The sequence below is a fragment of the Megalops cyprinoides genome, chromosome 21 (assembly GCF_013368585.1).
Source record: "Megalops cyprinoides isolate fMegCyp1 chromosome 21, fMegCyp1.pri, whole genome shotgun sequence".
Classification (NCBI taxonomy): Eukaryota; Metazoa; Chordata; class Actinopteri; order Elopiformes; family Megalopidae; genus Megalops; species Megalops cyprinoides.
Genome location: NC_050603.1, coordinates 24,825,792 through 24,852,060, shown reverse-complemented (window position 1 = coordinate 24,852,060; position 26,269 = coordinate 24,825,792). Strand labels below are relative to the sequence as shown.

At 40.9% G+C, this 26,269-nt stretch overlaps 2 protein-coding genes across 3 annotated transcripts; both read right to left on the bottom strand.

Moving 5' to 3' along the window:
* Positions 1 to 1,881: 1,881 nt before the first annotated feature.
* LOC118769271 (zymogen granule membrane protein 16-like) lies at positions 1,882 to 5,574 on the bottom strand. Of its 2 annotated transcripts, none has more exons than XM_036516320.1 (5): positions 5,370 to 5,574; positions 4,748 to 4,773; positions 3,642 to 3,713; positions 2,775 to 2,901; positions 1,882 to 2,415 (listed from the first exon to the last, which is right to left on the bottom strand). In XM_036516320.1, the coding sequence occupies exons 3-5, from the start codon at positions 3,694 to 3,696 to the stop codon at positions 2,049 to 2,051; spliced, it is 549 nt and encodes a 182-aa protein (XP_036372213.1). In that variant the 5' UTR covers positions 3,697 to 3,713; positions 4,748 to 4,773; positions 5,370 to 5,574; the 3' UTR covers positions 1,882 to 2,048. The 2 variants fall into 2 exon arrangements, with proteins under 2 accessions (XP_036372213.1, XP_036372212.1); XM_036516319.1 differs by having other exon boundaries at positions 3,642 to 3,697.
* Positions 5,575 to 8,409: 2,835 nt separating this feature from the next.
* abrab (actin binding Rho activating protein b) lies at positions 8,410 to 11,095 on the bottom strand. The gene is made up of 2 exons (XM_036515988.1): positions 10,229 to 11,095; positions 8,410 to 9,144 (listed from the first exon to the last, which is right to left on the bottom strand). The coding sequence occupies exons 1-2, from the start codon at positions 10,999 to 11,001 to the stop codon at positions 8,661 to 8,663; spliced, it is 1,257 nt and encodes a 418-aa protein (XP_036371881.1). The 5' UTR covers positions 11,002 to 11,095; the 3' UTR covers positions 8,410 to 8,660.
* Positions 11,096 to 26,269: the final 15,174 nt, after the last annotated feature.

Sequence of the window (26,269 nt, the reverse complement as noted above, 5' to 3'; positions counted from 1 at the left end):
CCTTTGGTGGTGCGTCGCCCGATCGCCCTAAGGAACAAACCGCCCCAGAGTGTGACACCCGCCGCCTTGAACGGATACGACCTCCGCCGTCTTGAAACGATAACGACAATTATTTTTTTGTCTTTTCTTATTTTATTTTTATTAGTTTTTTAGCAATCATTATTAGTTTCGTTTAGTTTTAGTTTTACGTTTTCTTCGGGTAAATTATTTTATTTCAGTTTACGAAAATGTCAAAAAACCATTACTTTTCGTCTTAGTTTTAGTTTTAGTATACGATAATAACCCTAGATAGCAGGAAACCTCTTATTTTTTCCTGGGGCCTGTGTGGTTTTTTTCTCCATTGCTGACTCTAGGGTCTGATCAACTGTCAGTGATGGACACTGTGTCAGTCCTGGTCGGTCTGTCTCCACAGGGACAGCTGGACAGCTGAAACGTGAGACTGGAATTAGCCCTTCCCAAAATGACTGCACAGTCTACTGTGCCGATCACAGTCAACTGTTTACCATGTGAGCATAGGTGTGGGGTTCACTCCAGTGCTGGCCAGAGAGTGTTGCTGTGCTGATCATTGTGGCCATACAAAACCCTTTGGCACCAAATTACCATTCCAGCACCTGGCGAGGAAGCATATGTCCAGACAATGTATCAGGTTTCATTGACCTCAAAATATTGAGCTCCTCATCAAGGGAATGCTTTTGTCACACTCAGGTTTAGGGGACTGTTCTAAAAACAAGCTAAATATTTTCTGCAACTGGTTGATGTTTTCATGCAAATGTAAGAATTAAAATACACATTTAGAAAATGCTTATGTATTAGATTTATCATTTTACATGTGATAAGTATAAAACACATTTATGATGCCATTTAAATTCATTTAGCTTACATTTAGAATAAAACTCATAAATTCGTCAGTTGAATGACTGTTCAGTGCTTTGTTTGTGTAGTAATATTTTGAATGAGTTTTATTGAGTTATTGTATTGTGTGGTGAATTGAGTATGTTGTTGAGGTAGATTGATGAACTTACACTAATATGCAATTTCCCTCTGACTTGCTGTGAATGGCTTAAATGCGTTGGGATGCCTTAAGCTCAAATATAATATAAATTCATGCAACAACATGAACAAGAGTGTACATTAGTTTACACTAATGCATGATGGTGCATTGGTCTCTATCTGCATTTTCTTCTGTCTTTCCTGGTATTCATACCCTTGAGAGATACACTTGTAAATATGAGACTGTATAAAGGGACGCTATGTAAAGTGTGACCTCTGACAACTAGACTGCATAAATTACAAAATTGCATTCTGTTTAAAAGATGTTAAAAAGCTGATACAAGAAAAAAACTATATATAGGGACAAAATCATTAGGACAAGCAATGGGTCAGATGTTAAGAATTTTGATGTAAAATAGCTAAATATGAGCCTCCTAACTGGCATTAGATACTGTAGTACCCTGTAAATGAATTATTCTGAGCAAAAGTTTTTGTTTAGCTAATTGGAATTCTTGCGCTGGCAAGCACCTGGTTGGATTTCCATTAACTTTGATGAAAAATGTTGAATTAGTAGTGAACAGTATAGCACCTCTGTACATAAATCACAATGCATGCAGTGTGATTATGGTTTATTTAATTTCATTAGAGTTGCTTGGCAGACTCATTAAGTTTCACTAAGTTGCTTGTCAGAAGGTATGTGAAAAAATGTAGAGCAGAGGTGAATTTCAAATTGTAGCTACAAAACAGCCATAATTTGCAGCCATTGTTTTTGAGCAGTTATTGCTAGCTTGTTTGAATATGAATAACCAGTACACACAGCTGCTCAGGACATATTTTATTTATGATTAAAAATATTTATAATATAATTTACCTGAATAACAACAGTGCCCATTTCCCATTTTCCTAACTGTTTCCATTACCCAGCTTACATGGATGTCTCAAAGGTGTCTCCTACTTCAGGCAGGCATGGATTGGAATGCTAATGATAAAGAATAATGCTCTGGTTCTTTAGCGATGGGATTTAGATGAATGAGGAGACTCCTTGCTGCCTGGCTTTTCTAGTGGCCAGCGGTTGCCTCCTCCATGCTGTGTCCTGTGCCATTTGATGCACTCGGCTCCTCGTAGACCATCCCCCAGTGGGCCCCCAGAGAGGTGATTCCATTCCCGTTTTGGCGGCCACTGATGAAGCGCAGCTCACTCTCGCTGTGGGCGGGGTAGAAGTTGAAGGACAGTCCACTGGCCTGTCCGGCCAAGAGGGACCGACCCCTGTTGGTGGTGAACACCAGCTGGTAGATGTAGTTGTGCTGCTGGTATTTTCCTGAAACCTGGATGATGGCCTCTCCGTCGAACAGCAAGATCTCTTGCTCTGTGCCAGAAGACCTCCCAATCACAGGGCCCCAGGAGTACTCGTATCGGAGTTGGATGCTAAAAACAGAGCGGTTGTAAACAGTCACTTTCCCTACTTTTCAGAATAGGGCTTCACCAGCTAATTTTCCTTTCCATCAGATAAATGGTTTTCCTGCTATTCTGCTGAGGTAAACGTGATTGGTATGAGGAGGGATTTTGCTGTTGCTGTATGTCAATAATTATCTTATCAGAAGATGTGTCCATTTCTGTCAGCTCTGTTTAACAATGGGTCTCAGACAAACTGGCATGGCATTATGCTTTTAGTATGAGTGCCAACAGCAATGAAGGCCATGAACATGCAATGAACAAAGCTGGTCACCCCATTTAAAATAAAGAACATGGCTAGTAACCCCCTGTAAAACAATGAAGGCCATTACCCTTGGATGTAGGAGGAGTAATTCTCCCAGATCCTGACTGCTGTGATGCGGCCAACCCCTTCAGTGCTGTAAGGACTTCCACTGCCGGACCCCACAGCAGGAGAGTAGGAGTAGTACTGTGGCGAAGCTGAGGGGGAGGAGTTAACAAGACCAGGAAACCCAGTTAGACTGGAACACCTTCTGATCTATATCTACCACATCTATTTAAGCCAGAGGTTCCAACACAATGCTGTTCCCATGAACTCATTATCTCGCCCTTATGATATATTTTTAAAATCTATTATCCTTCATGATGAGAGTGCACTAAGAGAAAAGAGATCTTAGAGAAACTCTTTATATGACAAATTTGGTACCTGTTTGTATACAATTTAAATTTAGTTTTTTATGGTCACACAATAAAACTGAATATCAAATAGACAATATACCTATATATGCTTGTATATCATATCATCATGTGTCATACAGTATGCTATAAAATATTCAGTATCGTGCATTTACGCATACACACGTGTAACGCTGACATTGAGACTAATTTGTAAACACTTCATTCAACTCAATACCCAGTTGTAATCATGGATATAATTACACAAGGCATCTATCAATGAGAACTTAAACTATGTGTAAATTATGGGTGCCCAGTGCAAATATAGGTGCTACCTTCAGGTGTACAGTCGAAATTTTACACTACATTTGGGTAAAGAGATCTACAGTAGAGGTCAATTTCACTGTAAGCAGTGAACTGGCCAAGGAAGTGAAGTAGTAGGTCAAAATGTGCTGTACACTCGCAGTTGTGTATTGACTTGTGAGAAATGCACTCTGAAAAGTAGACTTGCAAGTTTCGTTATGCTGAATGTGGTTGATACTCACGCACAGCCCATGTGAAGGTGCAGAGGGAGAACCCGACAATCAGGAGAGAGAGCATTCTGTTGGGGATTGATGCTAGTACATTAGTATGTTATTTTCTGTTATTGCCATCTGTATACCAACAGACCATCAACAAAAGGCAGTTTAAACCTATAATATGTAATTTACTTCACAATTACAAAGGCAGTTCAGAAAAACTGCCAAACCCATTCCTTGCCTGATGGTGCTATCATGACTGAATATTGTTCTGATATCATGGATAGGAGGATTGTTCAATGCCATACCGAGGATAATAATTATTCGGAAATTCCAATAAAATTATATACTGGTATGTGCTGTTACATGTGCATAGCTGCATTTACATTTCAAAAATTACAACCCATTGCTTTTGCAATATCCCTGTCACTCTCACTACCTGGCCTAAACTAAATCCATAACCTAAATCTCCGTCATTGAAGAGGTGTACACAGTATTTGCTTCAAGGTGATTCTGTAAAAATGATTACAAGGTTGTTAATACTTGTTGGAGTATGGAAATGTTTCCATACTAATTTCATTTCTTCACAAAAATTGAATCCTGAAGTTGTTTCCACTGTATGTTTGTAGTGAATTTTCATCTATTTGCTGATATGCTGAGAAACTCAATATAAAACAATTAAATCATCTTGTTAAGAAGAAAGGAATTATGAAATTTCAGTGAGTGTTCCTGACTTGTGCAAGCGCAGCTTAGTGTTAGTTGAAAAAACACAGCTGATATATATTCATTGATTGGCAAACAGGGAATTCCACAATAAACTGCATTTTTATGTATCAAACTGTACTTTGGTTCAACTAACCCCACAATCCGATCAACCATACTATGTTCAAAAATATATTTGCCAAGTAAAAACACTATATCCTCAAACTCCCTACTCCCTGTTGCACCTACAGCACTTGCACCTACGGCACCTACCCTGTGGCACTTAGCAGAATGCTGCATGTCATGTAATAACTTCTACTATTGGCTGTGACACTGTTAATTTGGTATTATCTCTGCTATTTTTGGATGCACTTTGGTAAGGTGCTCTGGATAAGAGCCTACTAAATTATTAAATGTAGTGAAGTACTCACCTGTAAACTGAAAACTCTGCCGTTATCTGAAATGAAATGCATATGGTCATTACGTTTTTCAGGTTATTCAAGGCCCCAATGTCCTTAAACATGTAAACATCTGAAAAAGTACCTATTTGTCTGTAAATGATCAATAAAAAGGCCCTTTCCTTTTTTTGTCTGTTTTACTCATTATGATGTGATAATAGAATTCAAATTATGATTCTGTGGTGTCATTTGATTAATAGCAGCTCCAGCAATGCAGAAAAGTAAACTGTTTCCTAATTGCTACTCCTTCACTTTTTGAAAGAAGCTGTCACTGAAAACATTGGAACTGTAAGAAAGTCCAAGTCTTCATCCCTTTCTCCATCCCCTGTCTAAGTGCAGGTCTTCCACATAGATATCCATTGATCTACTGAAGACCTTTTTGTGCGAATGCAGGATTAAAACACTACCAAACACCCGCTATGCAATGAAAAAGTCAACCTGCATTGAGATTGCTTGTAAAGTGAGTTGGTCCACTCAGGCCAATTTCTTAACATTCCACAGGTACGCAGGTGTTGAAGACCCAGAACAAATGAATGAATAAGCAAGGGGCTTCTCTTTTCTCACAGAGGAGGAATGATCCTGATGGAGTCAATACCTGTGGAGAAGTCAGAGGCTGGAGTCAACGCTTTCACCTGGAGCGCAGTGTGTATTGCGTTTGATCGTCCAGTGCTGTCGTCTCCACTTTCCAAAGGCTGTATTTATGTCCCTCCCAAGCATTCCACGTTACACACCAGCCGCATACCTGACAAGTTTTGTTATAGGCTGACCCCCACAACACCTGTTTACTGCTGGAACAAGGAAGTCACTGGCCAGCCTGCCCGAAAACCGCACGCATCCTTCTCATGTTTTGTCTAAAACATATTTCGTCATCAGCTGATCTGGTTGACTTGTTATTAGCTCTTGCCTGTCAACATTGCAGCCAAACTGGTTGGCTGTGGTGAACATCCTGGTGTACGCGTAGGAAATGTGTGACAGCCCCAGGCCAATACAGGCAGAGTATGTCTTCAGGCTGTGTAAATCCAGACTAAGCACATTGTAGTATGTATGTAATTATGTAATTGTGTTCCCTGCTGATCACATTCGCAACACCTTTGGGCTTTTCCCAGCAGGTACCTCTACAAGGAACTGAAGATGTTTCGGGGTAACTAAATCAAAAGATGGAAATAACAAGACAGAATTATGTAGTGTTTCTTTTGCATGCATTCTGCCAGCTTCCACTGACATGAATCAGAACTCAGGGAATCCCCAATATCAATGAACAAAAACAAAAATTGTGTGCATATTATATTAGAATGGATCATTTTGCCAAGTGTACCTATTTTTGTAACTAACTGTTTGTAAAATTCATGAAATGGAAGTATACATTCACTGTCGCACTATGTGACATGTTTTATTGTCATTTGATTGCACAAGAACCATAACCCCAACCTAAATCCTAAAGACACTTCTGATCTGGTCTCCAGATCCAGCTATAGCCATGTTATGTTATACAACTTGTGTAATTTTGTGTATTGACACAGCAGTTACAAAATGCTAAATTATTTTGGGAATAAAATTGTGTAATTCAAAATGAACATTTCCTCTTTAAAGTATAGTAGTTATTGCTTTATTAAACAAAATGTGGCCCAAAAATCTTCACGCTCACATAACTTTGTTGCTCCAATAATCTTCACCTCAAATTGGAAACGTGAAAGGAGTCTCAGTGTACTGTGATACAGAGCTGAGGTCAGGGGGAAGGGACACAGGGGAAAAGAAAATGGCCTGATCAGACTGCTGATGGTTGTGTTCCTTTATGTGCATCCATACATAACACCAAATAAATGGATACAATGTAATTTGTATCAATTTTACTGTTTGAATTTACGTTGTGTAAGCTACATGCAAAAATTGTCGAATTTTTGTACACACCAGGAAGTTTTTTATTGATAAAGCCTAAGTATAAATTTTTATGTAGTAATGGCTGATGAAAGCCCACTGTTCTACAACGCTTGTGTGCGCCTGTTGTATGGACAAAGGCGCTCAGGTGTGTAAAATACTGAATGAACAAATTTTGGTTTTAATGCATTTGTGTGCAGTCATTACCAAGAAACATACTTCCCCTTTGGCAAAAGACAAAACGGAAGAATTTCAATTAATCAAAACAGGAAATATCAGTTACTATGAGAAATGTTTTGTTTGGCAGCCTTTGCAATGGTGCGACAAGGAACATTAAGACTGCCACTTGTGTTAAAAATAACACACACCTTTATTTTGGTTCTGTAAGAGTACTAGGACACTATGAAATAAAAATAACAATGGTTCAGTGGAGCTGAATGCAAGAACCCCAAATTTGGCCCTCAAGGGAGAGACATTGGATAGTATGAACTGCACTGTCTGACATCATACCAGAACAAGCAGTGATTTACCTCCAACAGACAGGTCTCTCTAATTCATGTTTTGAATTAGTGTAGCATTACACAGCTAGTATCACCCTTATTTATTTTTCACTTCTACATCTACTGGGCTGGTAACACACCTGTCACAAGTGTCACCAGTAGTATTAATTTTGACAGACTGTACTGTGCATTACCTTTCATGACAATGGTACACTTTTTCATTTATGTTTTCTGAACTACTCAAAATGAAAACTCTGCATGAAGCAAGCTTATTTCAAAAAGTTGCACCTTTGAATGTTTTCAGTCATTTTTTAAATTTATGCATTTATATTATTCTGATACAAGCGCACACTGACACACTGAGGACGATTGAATTGCATGTAAAATGTAGCTTGCCCTAAAACATTAAACATTCCTGAAATAGCCCAGGAACATGTATTATTTGAACAGTCAGTGTGAAGAGAATGTATGTGTCTGCCCTACATTGCCAAGATTCAACAACAAGGAAATGATTAGAGGCTTAGTCTGGGGTGTATGTAAATATTCAGATAATATTATTTCTGTTTATATGACTGAATTGTGCTCTTATTTTAGCCCATAGATTAAAAATCTGAGGTGTGTATGTCAAGACAATATCAGTAACTACATTCATAAAAATCTGCACTCAACATTTTTTAGATGAGGCTAAGATATCAGGTCCCTGGTTTTGGCGTGAGCATTGAGGAGAAATACCTTCAGGTAAGTGTTTAAGGAAAATACTCCAATGTGCTTGAAATGAGATGAATGCTTTTGCCCTTAAACTAATCCATAACAAATAATAAATTGGTCTGCCCATGCATTGAGGAGAGAATGAGGGAGGTGCAGTATTCAAACGGCTGCCCTCTGGTGGGGAGGACTGGGAACTGGCACAGGTCTATTGCTAGACAATGTTTGCTTTCTGATACTCTAGTTATACATTGGGGTATCTATCACATCACTGTGCTGTCCCACAAGCAGATGTGTGCCCTGTAATGATGACACTTCTAAAGATGTCAGTCTCTGTAATATACTTCTGCTCTGCAGTGCCTTTAGAAACAGTAATACCCAACTGACAGAGCCTGTGGAGAGCAATTTATTTCCTCATTTCTGTCTGATAACTTGCAACTCAACACTCACAGAATCAGAGCACAAATTCTGTTACCTGAAGCAAACACCACCACTGTTTGAGCAATGTGAGGGAGGTAACAATAACCCACATCATCAACATGTATTTCAATGCTGTTTTTTTTTTTTACTAACAGATGCAAAAGTAACAGTGAGCCCAGTGGCATTGTGGTATTAGTGATGATGTAATGATTTTCCAGGAGGGATGGGCTAGCATAACCCTTTGAGCAGAATGTTTCAAGTTCCCATCGTTGACCCATTCTGACATTCCTTCTCCACATTACATGGTGAGGTAAAAATTCTCAAAGAGAATCATGCTTCGGCTCTGGGCATGTGCCCCAGGGTTTCTGTACTCCCAACTCCCAGGCTCAGACCAGCAGAGTGATGATGACGTGGTCATCCTGGCCCTGCCACAGCATCTCACCCTCAAACGCCACCTTGCCATGCTTGCGTGCCCTCATCAGGATGCCCACCACCTTGTCCGAGATGCGCACATATCTGTCAAAGAGCTCCCCAAAGGTGACCCGCGTGCGCCCGTCGGCGCCCGGCTCCGCCATGGTCCGGATGATGAAGCACATGTCGTCAATCTCACGGTGGATGTGTGCCTCGGCCCGTTTGGCCCGCTCCGCCGTTTTACTGCCCTCCTTGGGCCGGCCATAGCCCTCCTCACCCTTGTGGAGGCGTGTCGCCATGGAGAGTTCGTAGTCGAATTCGTCGCTGAAGGGGTTCAGCTTTTGGTTGATTTCATGCTCTGAGGCCCAGTTCTGCCACTTGCTCTTCAGGTTCCCCACGGGGCTATACTTCTTGGCTAGCGTGTTGAGCTTTTTCGTCTCATCCACGTCCTTGTTGACCCTGTGGCAGATGCACACGTGCAGACAAACAGGGTCAGATATCATTGAAGTAATGCCAGTAAGCCACAACCTTCTGTTAAATGTAGTGTATGGAACAGATCTGTACTGTATCGTGGTATGTTTGCAATTCCTTATCCAGATAATAAGATATATTATTAATCCATAGTACATAATCCGTAATACAATACTACACTGTACACAGTGGCTCACTATAACCCTGCCTCACAGTAGTTAATCCCACAGAACTCTCTGATCCTGGGGGATCTCTACCATCACAGGTCTTAGATACCAATCCTGCAGATTGCATCTACATTAATACAAGTATACAGACAGTCCTTGAGTTAAATCAGGGTTAGGGTCTTGAAGTCACTGTCTAAATTGGATGTTACCCTTGAGTTCCAGCCTTTTTCTGCTGCCCGGTGAGTTTATAAGGCATTGTTTTGTTTTACACTGCCTATCTCGTAAATAGAGTAGAGGGCTTTCGTATATGCTACACATCTCAGCTTTTTTCAATATGCATGTGTTTGTATTTTTGAGGTGGCTTGCATAAAGTTGAGTATATTCAGAGAGGTGCATAGCTGAGGGCCAGCCTGTAGTATTAAATTAAAAATGTGCGCAGGGATGAATAGCCCTTGTGAAGAAAGAACACACACCAAATGATTTCATTCATAAAGTGCTACTCAAGGAGGAGCCATGCACACAAAGCACATCTAACAAATGATCAGCAGAGCTGCCCACATGTCATGGTAGAGACTGTGTAAACAGTAAAAGCATGCTTTTGCTGTGAATTTAAGTTTTGTCTTTGAATACATGTCCATTTAACTAAAGACACTTTTTTCTTAATTTGATTTACTTCTACAAGGAGATGCTGTTTAGTATAAAACTAGAGAGGTTTTGTAGTTTTTTCTTCAGTGTCATACATCAATGTTATCTCTATTAAATTTGGTGATACTCAGTGATTTAAACAGCAGTATGACTATCAGTGATTTAAGCAACGGCGGAATGATCATTGATTTAAAGAAGATTTGCTAAATGCTGACTGAACACTCCCTGGCACTCAATCATCAGCTCTGCACTGGACTCACGCTTTGGAGGGTCTCTTAATCCTCAGGGATGACTCCATCGTCTGCTCTGGCATGTCTTTGCTGCTGTCCCTCTGTTTCTCCTTGTCCATGTGTCGATCGACCGCGTGGCCTGTCCGGTCGGGTGTATCCGAGGATGCATCTGTGTCCAGGCTCCTGTCGTCTGCCTCGGAGAAGCCGCTGTCCTCCGTGTCGATGCTAGGTGCTCGACCTCCCTCGAGGCCCCCCGCCTCTTTCTGCTGCTTCTCCCTCTCCACCTCCTTCCAGCCCTTGGTCAGCTCCGACACCAGGTTGGAGCACTTCCTCCGCCGGGTGGGTGAAGCCTTCTTGCTCAGCAGCCTGTCCACCTCGTCTGGCTCCCGCCCATAGCGGCTGGTGAGGAAGCCGACGCCCATCCCTTTCTCCTGAGCAGTGCTTGACACGGACTTCACCACCTGCTTGCTCTTAATTCCTAACTGAGCCTTCCCATCTCGCAGGGAGCTGTCCTGAGACCCTGGGTGATGTGATGCATCCCCAGTGGGGGCCGGGGCAACGGCAGTGCCGCTCTGATTGGGACGGGGCCTCTTCTCGGACGGCCCGGTTCTCGCGCGTTCCAGCCGTGAGTCACTGTCGGGGGACCAGCCTGACGGCTCACCCGCCTGCTTCTCCTCATTTTCAGAGACCCAGCGCTGCCAGCTACGGGTCAGGCTGCACACCATGCTCGCTGCCCGCAGCTTCCGGATGTTCTTATTGGCGGAGGGGTTCCGCGACACCGCGTCCGTCCGGGGGTCTGCCATCTCACAAGCGCTTCTGCCTGTTGCTCGTTGCTGTCATGCACACCAGTTTTCTCTCTCCTGTCTTTGACAGCCTTGTAGCGTTTGTGTGCTGATTCCACACCCAGCCTGTTTTGCTGATGGCTTTGCTAGCTCGACTGTTTTTAAATCGGGGGCAAACATTTTATGACTGTGGAAAGTATGCAAGGCATCCACACCTCCCCTGCTATCATCTTTCTCTGACACTTGCTGTCCCCCCAGCGTCCCTCATGGCTCACGTTTCAGCACGGGCCGTGGTCACCGCCGGCCACGATCAGGGCAGCTTTGTGAGGGCAGAGCGCCACTGCTGCCTAAGTCTCACACTAATGAGGGATGAAGAAGGCCAACTCTGTGGAAGGTGGCAAGCTTTGTCTGCAGTAAAGACCACTGGAGAATTCACACATACCTCTGCTGAGAAAACACAGTAACTGTATGTATGAACAAGCCATGCAGGGCTTTATGGGATGGCACCTGGATAAACACAGGAAGAGAGTGCATGTACCTGTTCCCCATTTAAATTTAGTATCTTCTTCTGACTTTAACATGTCAGACATGCCAAACATAAAAATACAAATAATAAAGTGCATTTTGTAAATGATGCAAAATGAACATAAAAACTATATGACTCTAAATGAATATGTTGGTAACTGAACTGAGATGGTACATAAAATTGCATGACCGAATATGTGTTAGCATTTGTCTATCAAATTGACCATACAACTTGTCTAAAACAGCAGGTAAGATTTCCTTCAGAGATCTGTGATTCCTGTAGCATGTGTTGGTAAATCATATATACTTTGATATACACTTGAGCTCTATTAATGGTTAATATTCTGTTGTATTTTTATGTACCCACATATATTTATGAAGGGGGACTTAATGTATAAGTTTGAGTCTGTCAGAACTCAGGCAGGGACTCAAGCGCAGACAGGGAAGACTGAAACTCGTAGGGTTTATTAAATCCAGAGGGTAATCCAAAAACAGGGTCAAAACAGGCAAAGTCCAAAACCTTTGTTGAGAAGAACAGGCAAGATCGGCAAAACAGAAAACAAGGCTGGTAGCAAAACAGATAAACTGAGACGAACTGGCAATGAGATAAGAAACAAGCAGGGAATATATAGGGCAATGCTGATGAGGAGATGGGATGCAGGTGTGCAGGCAGGCAGGCAGAGAAGGTCAGGTAATCAGGTGGGTGGAGACAGGGCGGAGAGCAGGGCAGGGCTGAAACACAGGGAAAAACAAAAGCACACGGACAGGGAAAACAAAAACAAAAACAAACCCGGCTAAGAAGCCGCAGTCCTGACAGTCACACAGTTCAGATGAAATGATCACAAGGATGTTACCAAATAATATATATCACTGCAACTCCTCTGAACCCACTCTAATTCTAGAATGACACTATTCCCTGTAAAACATCCATTGAGACCTATGCTGTTTTACAAGGAATTCTGATATATGATATCATGCACAAGGTGCTTCAGATGCACTGAAAGCCAAATCGTACTTGGCTTGGAAGCCATGTCCATCCAGATATCCAGATGGCTCTATTGGTAAGGGCAGTGTATGCCACTGTCCTGTGATTTTTTTTTTTTTTTTTTGTGAAAGCCCTGCATGATTGTGTGTTTGGTTTGTAGTTCATCACAGATGACAGCAAACATGCTTGAGGCTCTTTCATGAGTGAATATTATTAAATTGGGCTGGCCTGTGACGCAGGTTGACCAGTCTGGGTGGCACTGAAGCACTTGGATTCTTAAATTGGCACTGGCCGCAGTGCAGCTGCCTAACAGTTGTAGGTCACATTGCCTTCAGGTTTTCAAAGATGCAAGACACATGAGACATGAGGGCTCTGTTCCTTTAAGCAGGAGAGAACGCGACACCTGGAAAAGTGGGTGTTTCTTCTGCTTACGTGTGTGGTGGGTGGCATTTCACAGTATCAGACACACTCAGGCTATTTCAGAGGCACGTGTGCTTCTTAAACAGCACTGAGCAAGCTACAGTTTGACTAACACTGTTATGTCTTTAACATGATCAGTGAAGTTACTTTGCAGATACAGTGTACTAAGGAGAATTTGCATCTAAGGTTTGTTGAATTTGGAGTTAATTTTGGTTATTAACATCAAATTTGGTGGCATAGAAATGGTTTGCATGGTACATCCTTAAGGATACTGGCTATAACCAATAATTAACTCACTGTCCACTTATTGAAAAGAAGCAGACACATAAAAGATAATGCAGCTATTGAAACTGTTTAGATGAGAAGGTCATAATCATGCAGTGAAGGATTACACTATCATACAATACACTGTATGTGCCTACCATCCAGTAAATATCCAGTAAATGTTGATGAAATGAAAAGTTGATCTAGTTTTATTTGAAATTGATGAAGATGACTGACTACCACAAATGACTTTGCATAGTGTCTCCTTTGCTTGCTGTGGGGATTTATGAATGAATGGATGAATGAATGAATGGACAAATAGAACTTTTTCACATGAATGTCTTTATTCTTACAATGTTTCAGGATTTTATACATACACCCTAAACCATTAAAGTTAACATGTATAAAATAATATTATAGTTAAACCGGGACATCAAAACCAGTAGGCCGCTTTTATTCTTCATTGATGAACCAGAATTAATTGTATTAATTGTCAATATTTTAATCCGTAGGCTTCTGTGAAATCACTGTATAAGACACAAACTAGCCATAGGCTAGCTGCTATGACATCACTATATGGATATGTGGGTTCACTGCTAAGTGTGCTTTTGTGATTACCTCCTCAGGCCCTCTATGAAATGCAGAGACACAGAACTCTATGGTAACCTTCAGAGACTGTTTATATTTTTAGAACAAGACTTCGCCGCTGAATTCACAACGGCAAATTTCAAGAACAATTTGAGCATTAAAACAGTAGCAAAGGGCAACGTTCAAACATTTAAAATTCTCTCACTTTTTCTCTCTCTCATCAAACTTTTAAATTAAATAACAATGTTGTCACTGTGGTAGACAAAACTCCTCAGCCTTTGGTCCTTCTTTGCTACTTAATGCTACATGAATGATTATACATTTATTATTACATATGGTAAACAGATTATACATGATATATAGTACCATATTGCCAGAGTTTGTTTGATTATAGTTCTGTTGTTGCCATTTCCCTCCTGATCTGGCTGTGTTTCGGCCAGCTTATATGTGGAAAGGCTGTCTGTGTTGATGTGTGTCTGTGAGAAGCAGCCAGGTTATTTATATCTCCTGGCTCCTGCAGAGTGGAGCGGAGAGATGCAGCTGTCAACTGCCAGTTATTAAGAATGGAGGTGCTGCACTGAGCTTGTGGAGAAGATTTCTCTCAAGGGACCATCTCAGAATATCCAACACAGGTCTGCAGAGGTCAGCGACCCCCAGAGTTGTTCGATTGTTTGGTCAGTGCATCACAAGGTGTCCGGAAGGATCATTGGGTACTATTACAGTTAATAAATACTGTGACCACTGAGTACTCACATTTCAGTATGTGAAACTGTGCATGGGAAGTATTGACTTCATTGACTTCATTGCACATTTCTTCCCATACAATACCAATGCAATAAGCGTAGAATTTTGGCTTTTTAAGTATAGCAAAAACATACGTTCTGAGATTCATTCTCAGAGTGAAATGGTTTGAGCTTTTTTGTTTTCAGAATCTGCCACTTTGGCTTGCAATTTTGAAGTGATTTCAGGCTAGCAACATGAATGTGTCTCTGTGTCCCCCCCCCCCCCCCCCCCCCCCCAACCCTCCGCCCCTGTCCTGCTGTGTGAAGTCATTTGTGTGCAGCCTCATACACAAGGCCAGGTGTTACCTCATCCTTATACTCCCAAAGAAACAACTGATTTACAATGACTCAGTCAGCTTTGCTCTGTACATATCACATAAGTCCATGTCTTTCAATGCTATTCAACTAAGAGGTGACTTAAGGTAGCAACAATATAATGAATAGTGTTTACTGTTAACCACAACAGGTGTAACCGATTAGAGCCTTTGCAAGTCCCACTGAAAAGTTTTTTGCACTCAGTGTAATCTCCTGTAAACTGTCAGATAGTTATGCTTGCTGCCTGCATGCAGAGCCATGGCAGCAGCCTCTTTGTGAAGGGCGCCATCTAGGGGATTGAGTGAGCTGTTGAAACGTTAAGTCTCAGAAAAATTGCCACAGAGTGAGAAGCACCTATCAGGGAAGCATCAAAACGATTTGCATTGGGTACACTTTCAAACCACCAACTTTATTTAATCATATATTTTCAGTATCGTTTCACTTTGTTTTAAGCCAGGAAAATGCAATCAAATTTGAAATCATTTGCAAGCATGACAGTGCTACATTCACACTGTAGCTTTGCCTTACCCATGTATTATTTGGCGTTGGAGACAGTAGTGAAAGCATTTTGTGTCTTTCTGTGGAAGATACTATCCTTTAGGAAAGTATTCATGAGCTTCACATGCCAGACTGAAGTTTGATGTAAATGTCATTTCAGGAGTTTGCAGTTTAGTGCCTCTTGGTGACTGATGTCCAGTTGGATGTGATTACGATTGCATTTTGGACTGTTTTAATTCACATCCTGGTGGGATTCATATTAGTGGGGTTTCATATAGAGATCTAAACGTACCATATTGCACTTCCATTTGAATGAAATAGGTTCATATGTAGTTTTACTGAGTATGTCCTTTGAACTCTACATTCTCTAATCACCTCTCAGCAAGTGTGCTAGTCTTCATTTAATACTGTTTTATTTCACCAGAGGGCGCTAGTGACCTGTGCTGCTGTCAGGGGTCTTCTCTTCACATTCCAACTCAAATGGATTCTGCTTTAACAATATAATTGTAAGGTCAAACCTCAAATATGATCAAAATTGATGGAAGAAAACTACTAAGTTTCTTACTGTCCTGAATGGCACATTTGCCTCTGTGCAGTAATTAGTATATTTTCGCAGCACTTGCAGTAAGTGCAGTAAGTGTGCTTTGCAGAGGGTATTTCACCTTTCACATGCTTAAAGCACAGCGGGCTAGAAGTCTGATCCGAGTCTGGGAGCAGGTGGGGAGGCCTGGGGTTTTGCACGGGGACAGGGGATGCCAGAGACTGCACAGCCATCCTGGAGGAGGATTTGCTCTCCCACCCACTCAACACCAGTGAAATGCAGAGACCCAGAGAACCAGTTTCCCATCTCTTGCTGTCAAAGTCTGACCACCAGAGACAGCCGTCCACGAGGCAGAGATCCGCCTGCCTGTCCCTCTAAAGCAGACACGCTAGAACAGAGCAGCACCTTCAGTGGTGGAGTGCTTGGCACACTGCAAATAACACAGCTGACTTTTTGAAAATAAAATACATGTGTTCTGGTTTGGTGCCACAGCCTCTAGTAGACATTAGAATGCCCCTAAGTGAATTACTACTGTGTTCTACATCTTTAACCTCCATATTACAGTTCACATACATTTTGCAGATTTACAACTTATACAAGGATATGACCATGGATCTACTGATCTTTATGGTGTGTGAATTGGCAGTTATGGTTGAGACAGAATCATCCACATGATGTAAAGATCAATAGATCTGTGACCAGTTTTAAGGATGTCCTCAAACACAACAAGAGAGACACCCATTAAAGCACTGGCATGCTGTGATTTATGAAGGAAAGGGACAAACAAGAAAATTGCAACTCAGTGAAAATACATATTTTACCCAGTGTTAGGGATCCCCGTTTTTTGTGAACCTGGACTATTGTGTCATCTGCATAAAATTGATGTAAATAAGCCCATCAAAGTTAACACATTCCTAGAGGAGACCCAACAGCCCAAAACATCTTCTGTTACACCGAGCCAACTAATGGAAATTCAACACACTGTTAGTGTGTCACATTTACTTCCTTGGGACCTCTTCGGTTCTGTGTCAAAAATAACATAATTAACTACGGGATTGTTTTATTTTAAATTAGTTTATGGTCACTTCCTTTCTACTTTGAAAATGTGATAGTGACAAATATAATTAATACCAATTATAAGACATTGTTCAGTCTCTTAAATCTTTTTTCTCCTCTCTATTAAATTAAGTCTCTTAAATTAATCTCTCTTATGTGAACAATTGTGGTCACATAACTTCTTTGGCGTGGTGTTGTATGACATTGGGTTTTCCTCAGTCACGTCCATCAATGCCTCTTCCATCCCCTCCATCCAAACATTTTTCATTTTTTACCACAGCAGTAAAGCAGGACCAAGGATTTAAGTGAATTAAGGTTAAGTGAATACCTAATGACAGCACTGTTATATGTGTTCAAATGGTACCTCGCCAAATCCTCACCGTACCAAATCATTGGCTTTCGACATGTCTGGCGCATCTCCATCTGGTTCAGGGATACCCTATTCACTTCCAGCTACCCTATTACACCAACCGTTCAGGTCCGGGTGACCCTGGTTAAATGGTTTAATGTAGTGGAGCCCCAAATCACACTAACAGTAGTAACATCATAACCTAACATTATAGCTTCTGATTGTCTTTTATTTTTAACACCTTTGTATTCAAGCACAGTCTTTCCATGGGCCAGTGGGGTTGTTTGTAGGCTGTAAGATTCAGATAAATACATCTCAAAAAGCCCAAATATGATTTAAGCTTATTTTCAGGCATAATATATGGCAGGCTTTAAAAGCAATAATGAGTGTCATTGTAGGTCATGGCTGAACAGAAGGTTAAGATTTACTTCTCTGAGGTGGTGACTGCAGTCCCAGACTCAAGGGTCTTATAATCCTAAAGCATCTCGTCGCACGTTCATTACTGCTCTGTGGATACGATCTCACACAGGGGAGATGGGTCCAGACAGCTCTGAAAATGAGGCTATTGGGTGGGGGTTGCAGCACACGAGCACACTGTGGGACCATGCGAGCCTCCAGAAACCTGAGACGCGCGGGTCTTGAGATGCAGGCCGGAGAGGACACCGAGCCAGACAGGAGACGGATGGAGACCAACCGCTGGGGTCACGGAGGGGGTCAGGAAGGGGGTCATGACACCTCTCACTTTCAATTTCAGCTTTTATTTCCCAGAAATCCTTTCTCTCTCCCACCCTCGCTTTTTGCCTTATGCAGGACAAACGCTCATAAAAGCAGAAGGGTATGCAAAACTTCCTTCCCCAGACTCCTACAAGAGCAGTGCAGGGAAATGAGGTTCATTTTAAGTGACACTTTTTAACATTAAAAATTTAATTCCATTCCTATAAATTATACTTCTTACAGTATGTGGCAAGCTGGTAGGAGGTGAAAGAAACATTCTATTCATTCAAATTCGGCGTTCAATGAATTTCATTGCAGATGCTCATACCCAGAGCAACTTAAAAAGAGCAAGTATAAAGTGTATTTAATAAAGTGGACATGAAAAGTTGTACAAACAGGACACTGCTAACTGTATTTGAATGTGCATCAGTGCCAAATGCAGGGAGGAGACTTGCGGCACCACATTGGAGCCAAGATTGACAGAGGACATAACCGAGATATGCAGTTGAGAGAAGGTTGGGGACAGCCAAGCGCCCTGAAGAAGCAGAGCACTGGGGCATGGCCGGTGTGTAGGGTCGGACGATAAAATAAAGCCAAGGGGGAGCTGCTTGCCACACCGCCCAGTAGACTAACACTAGCATTTTGAAATTGGTGCAAACGATCACTGGTAGCCAGCGGAGGGAGATCAGGATGGGTGAGACATGGGAGAATTTGGGGACATTGTGGGATCAAGCAGTGGCTCTTTTAAATCCATTTAAATTCTTCATATATTTAACTTCAAAGTATATGGAAATTCTGCTGAACTGTCTGTTATTCAGTTCATTTCTTGGTGCTACATGTACTCTCTGTCCCTATAAAGCTAGGGATAATTTGATTTGCATTTCCCTTCTGCAGTACAAGTCTGATTTATTTCCACATTTAATCCTTCCTTTTGAATTTTCCCGCTTTTGATGATTTACAGATTACAACAAAGCAGAACTAAACTCATTTTGCAAGCCCCCATAAATCTCCCACAATGGGCTCCAAAGTTGTTGGATGTGAGGATGTGAGGGTCACATTACGCGCAGAACAAGCTCCACAGCATTATCACCACTTGCCAATGACTACATAGATCTTTACCAGTTAAACTGTGGTGTGCGGGTAGAAGTCTTGGAACGAGCGTAGAAACCCAAACCCTCGTGAGGAAGTCTGAGCTAGCCGGATTTCTCGGCAGATGATCCGTTTTGATAAACCGGTTCCAGGCAGATGCAGGAACAGGCCGAGGAGTGGTTGCACCTGCGTTTCCATGATCCATATTTCATTTGCATGTTTCCACCACCTTGTTTCCTTTCTATTCCGTAGAGCATGCAGCTGTTTCAGTTGTTTCTTTGCTTGGATTTGGCGGCTCATTCTGTGGAATCAGATCTTGTGGGCTCTTTGAGGGGCACTCCCTGAGCCTCCACAGCCATCCAAGCAGGTTTCTGTTGTCACAAACTGCCTGTCTTAATTTGCACGGCATGCCCATTCACACAATTCAACTGGAGCCTTTATAGCAATAAAGTCCTGTTTGAAAAGCTTGGATTTACCCAAGAATCTTCTGACCACATCTGTGGTTGGAGCAAATTGAGAGCAAATTTTAGTTGTGGCTATGGAATCAAATTAAGAGAGGAGTACTCTTACTCACTTTCTGTTATATAATAGATTTGTAAGCAAGTGAGCAATGTACTTCAAATGTTAACCTTATTTCACTTGGGACACAAGGTCACGGAGATCATCTCCACATGGTGCTGAGTCATGACCTTGAGTCATGTCTGGAAAAGGAGAAGAATTTATGTGCTGCATCTTTCCTAACCACAGTGGCAATCCATAGGACAATCTGTATGTAATTTAAGGCATGCTGTTAAAACTGTACATAAAATGATGGTTTACTCTAAAATGGTCAGCTTGCCAGCTTCTGCAGCGTGATGGGAAGTCATGCTGTGAAGGCCTGTGGAAGAGCCATTTGCTGCATCTCATCTTCTCAAGAGGCCATTGTGGCCCCAGTTGGGTGTGCTGGAAGTGTTAGCAACTGAAACATCTGTCAGAGCTGGAGAGAAAAGGGTGGCCTGTGCTCTGCATCTTGGTTCGCTACGGACGCAAAGCCAAGCCTGACACTGACACAGTGATCTGGTCAGGAGAGCCTTAAGATCCGATAATAAATCGCAGCCTGTTTGTCAACGCAGCCGGGCCACCATATCTTTCTCATTTGAGTGGCTAACCGCAAACAGGCCAGCTCACAAATCTTCCTTGGCCCAGAAAGTGAATGGTTACAGTGAATTCATTTAAACCTTTCCCGAAGCCATTAATGTTGTCCTCCAAGCTAAATTATTGATTGTGTTTGGCTATCACTAATACCCCCATAAATAAATGAGGGGACACTAATTTAGCTGTTTCAAGGACGAAGGTCACAGTGGTAAGAGTGAAAATAACATCCCCTACCAAGAGGATGACAGTTTGAGTGAGTAGGTAGAGAAAGCAAGATGATCTCATTAGAGGATATAGGAACTCAGAGGCAGAGTTATTTGGATTTATTTGACATGCCTGGGTTGCGTTTACACTGGGTGAGATGTGAAGATGAGAGAGAGTAAGATGTTAGGATTCTGTTTTCACGCTCCAACTGACACGGGATGCTCACCGTTTTAATGATCACAGACGTCTGAACTTTGGATTCGGTCCATTAGTTTGAACTGCGTTGGACAGAAAACATCAGTGCAAGCAGTGTCTTCCAGGTGCTGGGCAAAAAGAAATGTATCAAAAGGAATTAAATGTCTGCACACTGTCCACTCCAAAGAAGATTTATTTCAGCAATTTGCAACAAAGAAGATCTGTCTTGGACTGTAACGCTGTCCTTTGTTTGGAATTGCTAAAATAAATCTTTTTGAGAGGACTGTGCATGGACACTTAATTCCTTGATTTGTGATGTGAGATGTGGCTGACACCTGTGATCGGCTCATTCAACCTCAAATCAGATTTACAAAAAGCCCTCATGGAGTGGCTGAAACAAGGCAGCAGCGATTCATTCAGAAGTTTAAGCAGAGTTAATCTGTGACCTGCATTATAGTACTTAATTTATTCTAGGTATATTTTTCTCCAATAGAACCAGGTTACGAAAATAAGAGAAAAAAAAGTATGGCAATAAAGGCAATAATGTAATGCATGATTGAGGGTGGTCCTGTCGGTAAAGCAATATGGGTCCCCTGTGAGATATCGCCCCAGCAATAAGATATGCTCAGGAGCTTGAAATGTACTGCTATTAACTTAACTTTGAGCGAAGTCACCTTGAATTTCAGCCATACTTTCGGCAGTAAAATGATCAATGTTTCTGGTTGTCCTCAATAAAGTTATGAAACACTATCATAATGCACTCTAAGAATGTAATTTATTGGACACAGGTTTAAATAATACATTTGCACACAGAGTTATACATTTTCATGAAATTTGTAAAAGGTCTGCCATCATGTTTATATAAAATGGCTCTAGGGTTTCCACTAGATGCACAAAGTAAAGTAAAGTTAGAACATTGTTGCAGCTCATTGTTGTGTCTGTCCCAGGAGATGACAGGTAAGTATCAACAGGTTGATGCAGTTATGCTGCAAAACACGGAGGCTGACCCTTGGGACGCCCACATTTGTAAAGGTGCTCTTCGGCTGCAGTTGGCTGACCGCACATTCCATTACACTGCTGCATTGTAGTTCAGGTAAACTTTCACTTGAATTCTTTTTCTGAAAAAAGTACACTGATGAACCAAAGACATCTGTTTCTCTTATGTGCTCATTGAACAAGGCGTGCCAGTTAAGAGCTTGTGGTGAAAGACATGTACTTCCTCTGCAAGTCCATGAACTCAAAATTGTGAGATGAGTGATCTGATTGGAGAGTGACCTCTTGAGGAACATCTTTAAAATGAAAACCTGCCTCTGCCAATCCAAGACATCTCTGAGTCAAATTCTGCAACTGGGCTGAATCTTCACAGTCAAGTAGCTGTTTTTCCATTAAAGTATTTTTCAAATCGTAGCAAATCAACCGCACAAATTTGACAGATAGATTTGGTTTCGTGACCATCATCTGATATTAGGCCATAATTTCACTGTCTCTTCATTCATTATCTTTGTGAGGTTTTGAGAGACACGGCCAGGTTTTGAGTCATTTTAAGGATGTGTCAGTCATCATCCTCTGCTCTTATTTTTAACAGGCTACCACAACAACCCTGCTCTTCTTAGAGTGGGAGAGGCATTATATCAACATTGGATCAATATCAGATAAAAACAGAATTGATGCTGAACTCAGCTGATTTTATGTTTTGCTCATTTAGCTCATATTTATTTATAATTTCAATGGCTTTAATGTTAATGTGGTGTTGATCTGATCTGATCCCCCCACTGAAATGATATTGCATTGACATCTGGGGAAATATTTCAATATAAAAGAAGCACTGAATCAATATTGGCAGTTTTGTATGAAGTGTTGATTTGATAGAAACACTTATGTGGGGCTGAAATGAAATGAGTAATTGAAAGAAGTGAACATTTTTCATATTTCACAAGAAAATACATTCACAACATTATGGCGTACTATATACATTAATTAACATAACAATAAGCTATATATATATATATATATATATATATATATATATATATATATGCCTAATAAATCTTTTCAAAATGACAGGATGTATGAACTTCACTTTGACCAGTCCTTCCCCTGTGGTCCAGAGCTTCACACGGTCATGTCTGAACCACAACCTTACATATTGGGCTACGTCCCTTCCCTATGCTTCTGACAACACAACGCAGCATTTATAACAATGTTGATTAGAACCGAATGCCAGAGCTCAAGAGCTTAAGCTGGAAAACAACAACAAGGTGGTTGTGTATTTTAAGATGAAATGCAACCAGAAAGTTTAGTCTGAATGAGTGAGCATTTTCACAGCCTGTGTAAATATTGATGCAAAGAAAAAAATCATGGTTTCATCATCAGAGCACCTAAAGTGACCCCGGGAACACAACACATAAGCAACAATGTCCCACAGTATGATTCACAACAGTACAGACCTTTAGCAAAGATGTTTCAGTATATGCTAACTAGTTATACAGTGACGTTTGTCTTTTCAAAATGTGTAAGGAGAATGATACTTAAAACTTGTCTTGTAACATTAATTTTATTATTAACTGAATACAAAAGTATTAAATGGCATCAATCAGCTGTTGAACAGTAAATGAAGTTGCATGTGGCAGAATGGCAGTGAAATTCTTTCAGCTTAAGGGACTGGTTTTCATGTTCGGCATTACACAAACATGGCTGACTCACAGAATCCTCTTGTTTCTTAAATGACAGTACCCACCCGTGACTGTAGACTGCAGAATTAGTAAGAACCCAGGGTAGCAAGTGGCAGATGTTCTCTACCACACAGTGTCCCTTGGCGAGTTTCATAAGAGTTCTCCAGCTGCTGGTCTTTTTAATTGCAAGACTCCTATTCTTCTATTGTGCTATCATTAATTATTTTTAATTATGCAAACAGTGTTCATCTGGGACACGCTCGTCTTAACTTTAGCCATGTTGTTTCAGTTACAGCTATATTAATAAAAGTGAAGCTGAAGAAACCAAAACCACTGATAAGAAACATTGCTGTTTCTTGTATGTTCTGTATTATAACAGGGAACTTCTTCCCCAGTATAAAAATAGCTCTGAATGACATGGAGCTGCAGTTGTTTTCGTTTTCTGGCACCGCTTCTCTCCTCATTCCTGCCCAGACTGGCTCCATTTTTTATAGCGCGTGTCGACCCCGCAGATAAACACAACAGTTATTGTATTTCCAATAACATTTACAGAAAATATATTACAGATTTGAAACATGTAAACAGTATAAATGAACAAGCTATGTGCACCTCTTTCTCTTCTACTTTGCTGACATTCATCTTCAGTCCCTGATTTGGTTGTGCCAGCTTCTTTCTGCACACCCATTTCCAAAAGATAAGCCTAAACATGACAAACTGAATTACACACCAACACACACATGCACACATCTGTGTGCCAGAGAAACATATTAAGGAATATTGAAAATTCATAACATGTAATGAAGTGCAATTTGGGGGGGTGTGGGGGGGGGGGGGTAAACATGATGTTGCATACCCTAATGCAAAAATAACAGGTGGGACAGATGTCAGAAAACACTCAATAATAAAAATTTTATTATTATTATTATTATTACACAAACTCCTTATTGCTCACCACAAATGATGTGACTCCCAGACCGTCTTAATATGAGAACCACAGCTCAATGTGCTGAATAAACCCCTCAGGTTCCTGTCAAGCCATGGTCCCTCACCACTCTGCCATTACAGTGCCATGGCAACCACTGAAACTCCCCTGAACTCCCTCCATCACCCATACCAGTGGGGCGTTGCTAGGAAAAAGGAGAAATGGAACCATGAACAATATTTTCATCTCTCTTCCACTGGCACAAGAACTGAGGAAGAGGAAAAGAGGCTTGGAAGGGGCTGTAAACAGAATGGCCAGCATGTGTTTCAGATCTGAAACAAGACATCACATTTTCTGTGTACATGTGTAAGCCACAGGGAAAAAATATATATTTTCCCCAGCCCCCTTCATCCATCAGATAGAAATGGGATAAGGGACAAATGAAAACCAGACACTGTGGAATTTTGCAATTCAACAAAACAATACATTGACATCCTGGATCGGATGCCACGGAAACGCAGTCTGTTGTGAAAGCTGGCCATTGTAGTTGGCTTGTTCATATTTTCCTAAATATACTGAATCTTGCGACAGTCATCGCACAAGTGCTTCTGAAAAGATTAAGATTTTAACATTAAACTATATGATTTTTCCAGTTTTTTTTTTTTCCTTTTTTTGTACCCAACAACATAATACTGTCAGGAAAATGTTAACTCACATCACAGGCATGTTTTACTTCTCTATACAGCCTAGCATCTCAAACTCAATTGGTATATCACACTGCCACATTGTTCAGAAATTTGGGACAAGGTGATCAATGCTGAACATATCAATAATGTGTCACTGTGTGTGTGCCTACTCAGTCTTGTACAGAACTGCAGTATCTGAAACATCACTCACTATGAGTTTTGCAGAGAATGAAAGGACATGTTTGGATGTGGAAAGGACATATGTTTGGTTGTGTTCCGCTGAAAACTTCTTACCACCAGCTGTTGTCAATGTGCTGAATCAACAACAATCAATGCAGCAGCCAGAAAACATAAAATCTATCAGCAATATAGCTGTGTTACAGACAAACAGGAGTCAAGGGCTTGACTGTAGTTCTAACTTTCCATCATCCACTCTTTTCTCATGGCTGTGTGTTAATGCCGCCAATTTGAAAAATGAGCATGGCATCTTAACTCAATCAAGTCTGACTTACCATATTTGCTATTGTATAAGACTCATATAAGTGTTGACATAAATGTATTATGTCCGATAATTTTAGAAGGAAAGAACTCAAATTTCCAGCATTTACATACTAGTATTATGAGGGAAACGAAAATCAATGCAAGAGAAAAGAAAAATGTCTTTGAATTTCTTTAAATTGAAGCTACCAGTGATAAATATTATCACACTGTTAAGAGACAAAAGTATTATCATTCTGTTGAAATAATGTTTTTATTTGTCTGCATATGTCTATCATTAATAAACAAATCATCAATGTTACAGAAAAAGCACTTCATGTTTCTTTGTGCACAATTAAAGACAAAAATATCAATGGTTCATAAAATAAAAGTATTTATGTGTGCATACACTTACTATTGTTAATCAAAACACCACCATTCCTTAAAATATTTCTGTATAGGCTTATGGTTAATGAACTTCAGTGTATGACCAGAGTGAATCAGTACTGCGTATGTTTCTTTGGCTTCCAGACTAAACTCACTGGGACCTACTTTAACCATTTAGAATACAAGGGCAGTGCTTATAAGTATATCATTTGTCACAAAGGGGAGCATTTGTGAGGAAATCAGTGAGTCCATACAATTAAAATTAACTACAACCTAACATGCAAAAAATTGTCACCCCTCAGTCCAGATGTCAATAGTTAACATGGGATATTAACAGTATCCAGCAACCCAACAAGAGAAAACAGAATAGATGGCGGGAAAGAAAGAGTGTGGCTCAGCCACTGTGCAATATTTGCTTGATAACATGGATGTAATTTTACCTCTGATGGTGTAGTGAACAGATAGGAGAAACTGGATGCCTGGCTC

Excerpts from the sequence above, each read along its gene's own strand:
- LOC118769271 (XM_036516320.1), bottom strand. The coding sequence starts at position 3,696 with ATGCTCTCTCTCCTGATTGTCGGGTTCTCCCTCTGCACCTTCACATGG. Across the intron at positions 2,902-3,641 it reads CACCTTCACATGGGCTGTGC|CTTCGCCACAGTACTACTCC; the intron begins GTGAGTATCAAC and ends CCTCCCCCTCAG. Across the intron at positions 2,416-2,774 it reads TACTCCTCCTACATCCAAGG|CATCCAACTCCGATACGAGT; the intron begins GTAATGGCCTTC and ends CTCTGTTTTTAG.
- abrab (XM_036515988.1), bottom strand. The coding sequence starts at position 11,001 with ATGGCAGACCCCCGGACGGACGCGGTGTCGCGGAACCCCTCCGCCAAT. Across the intron at positions 9,145-10,228 it reads ATTAAGAGACCCTCCAAAGC|GGTCAACAAGGACGTGGATG; the intron begins GTGAGTCCAGTG and ends CATCTGCCACAG.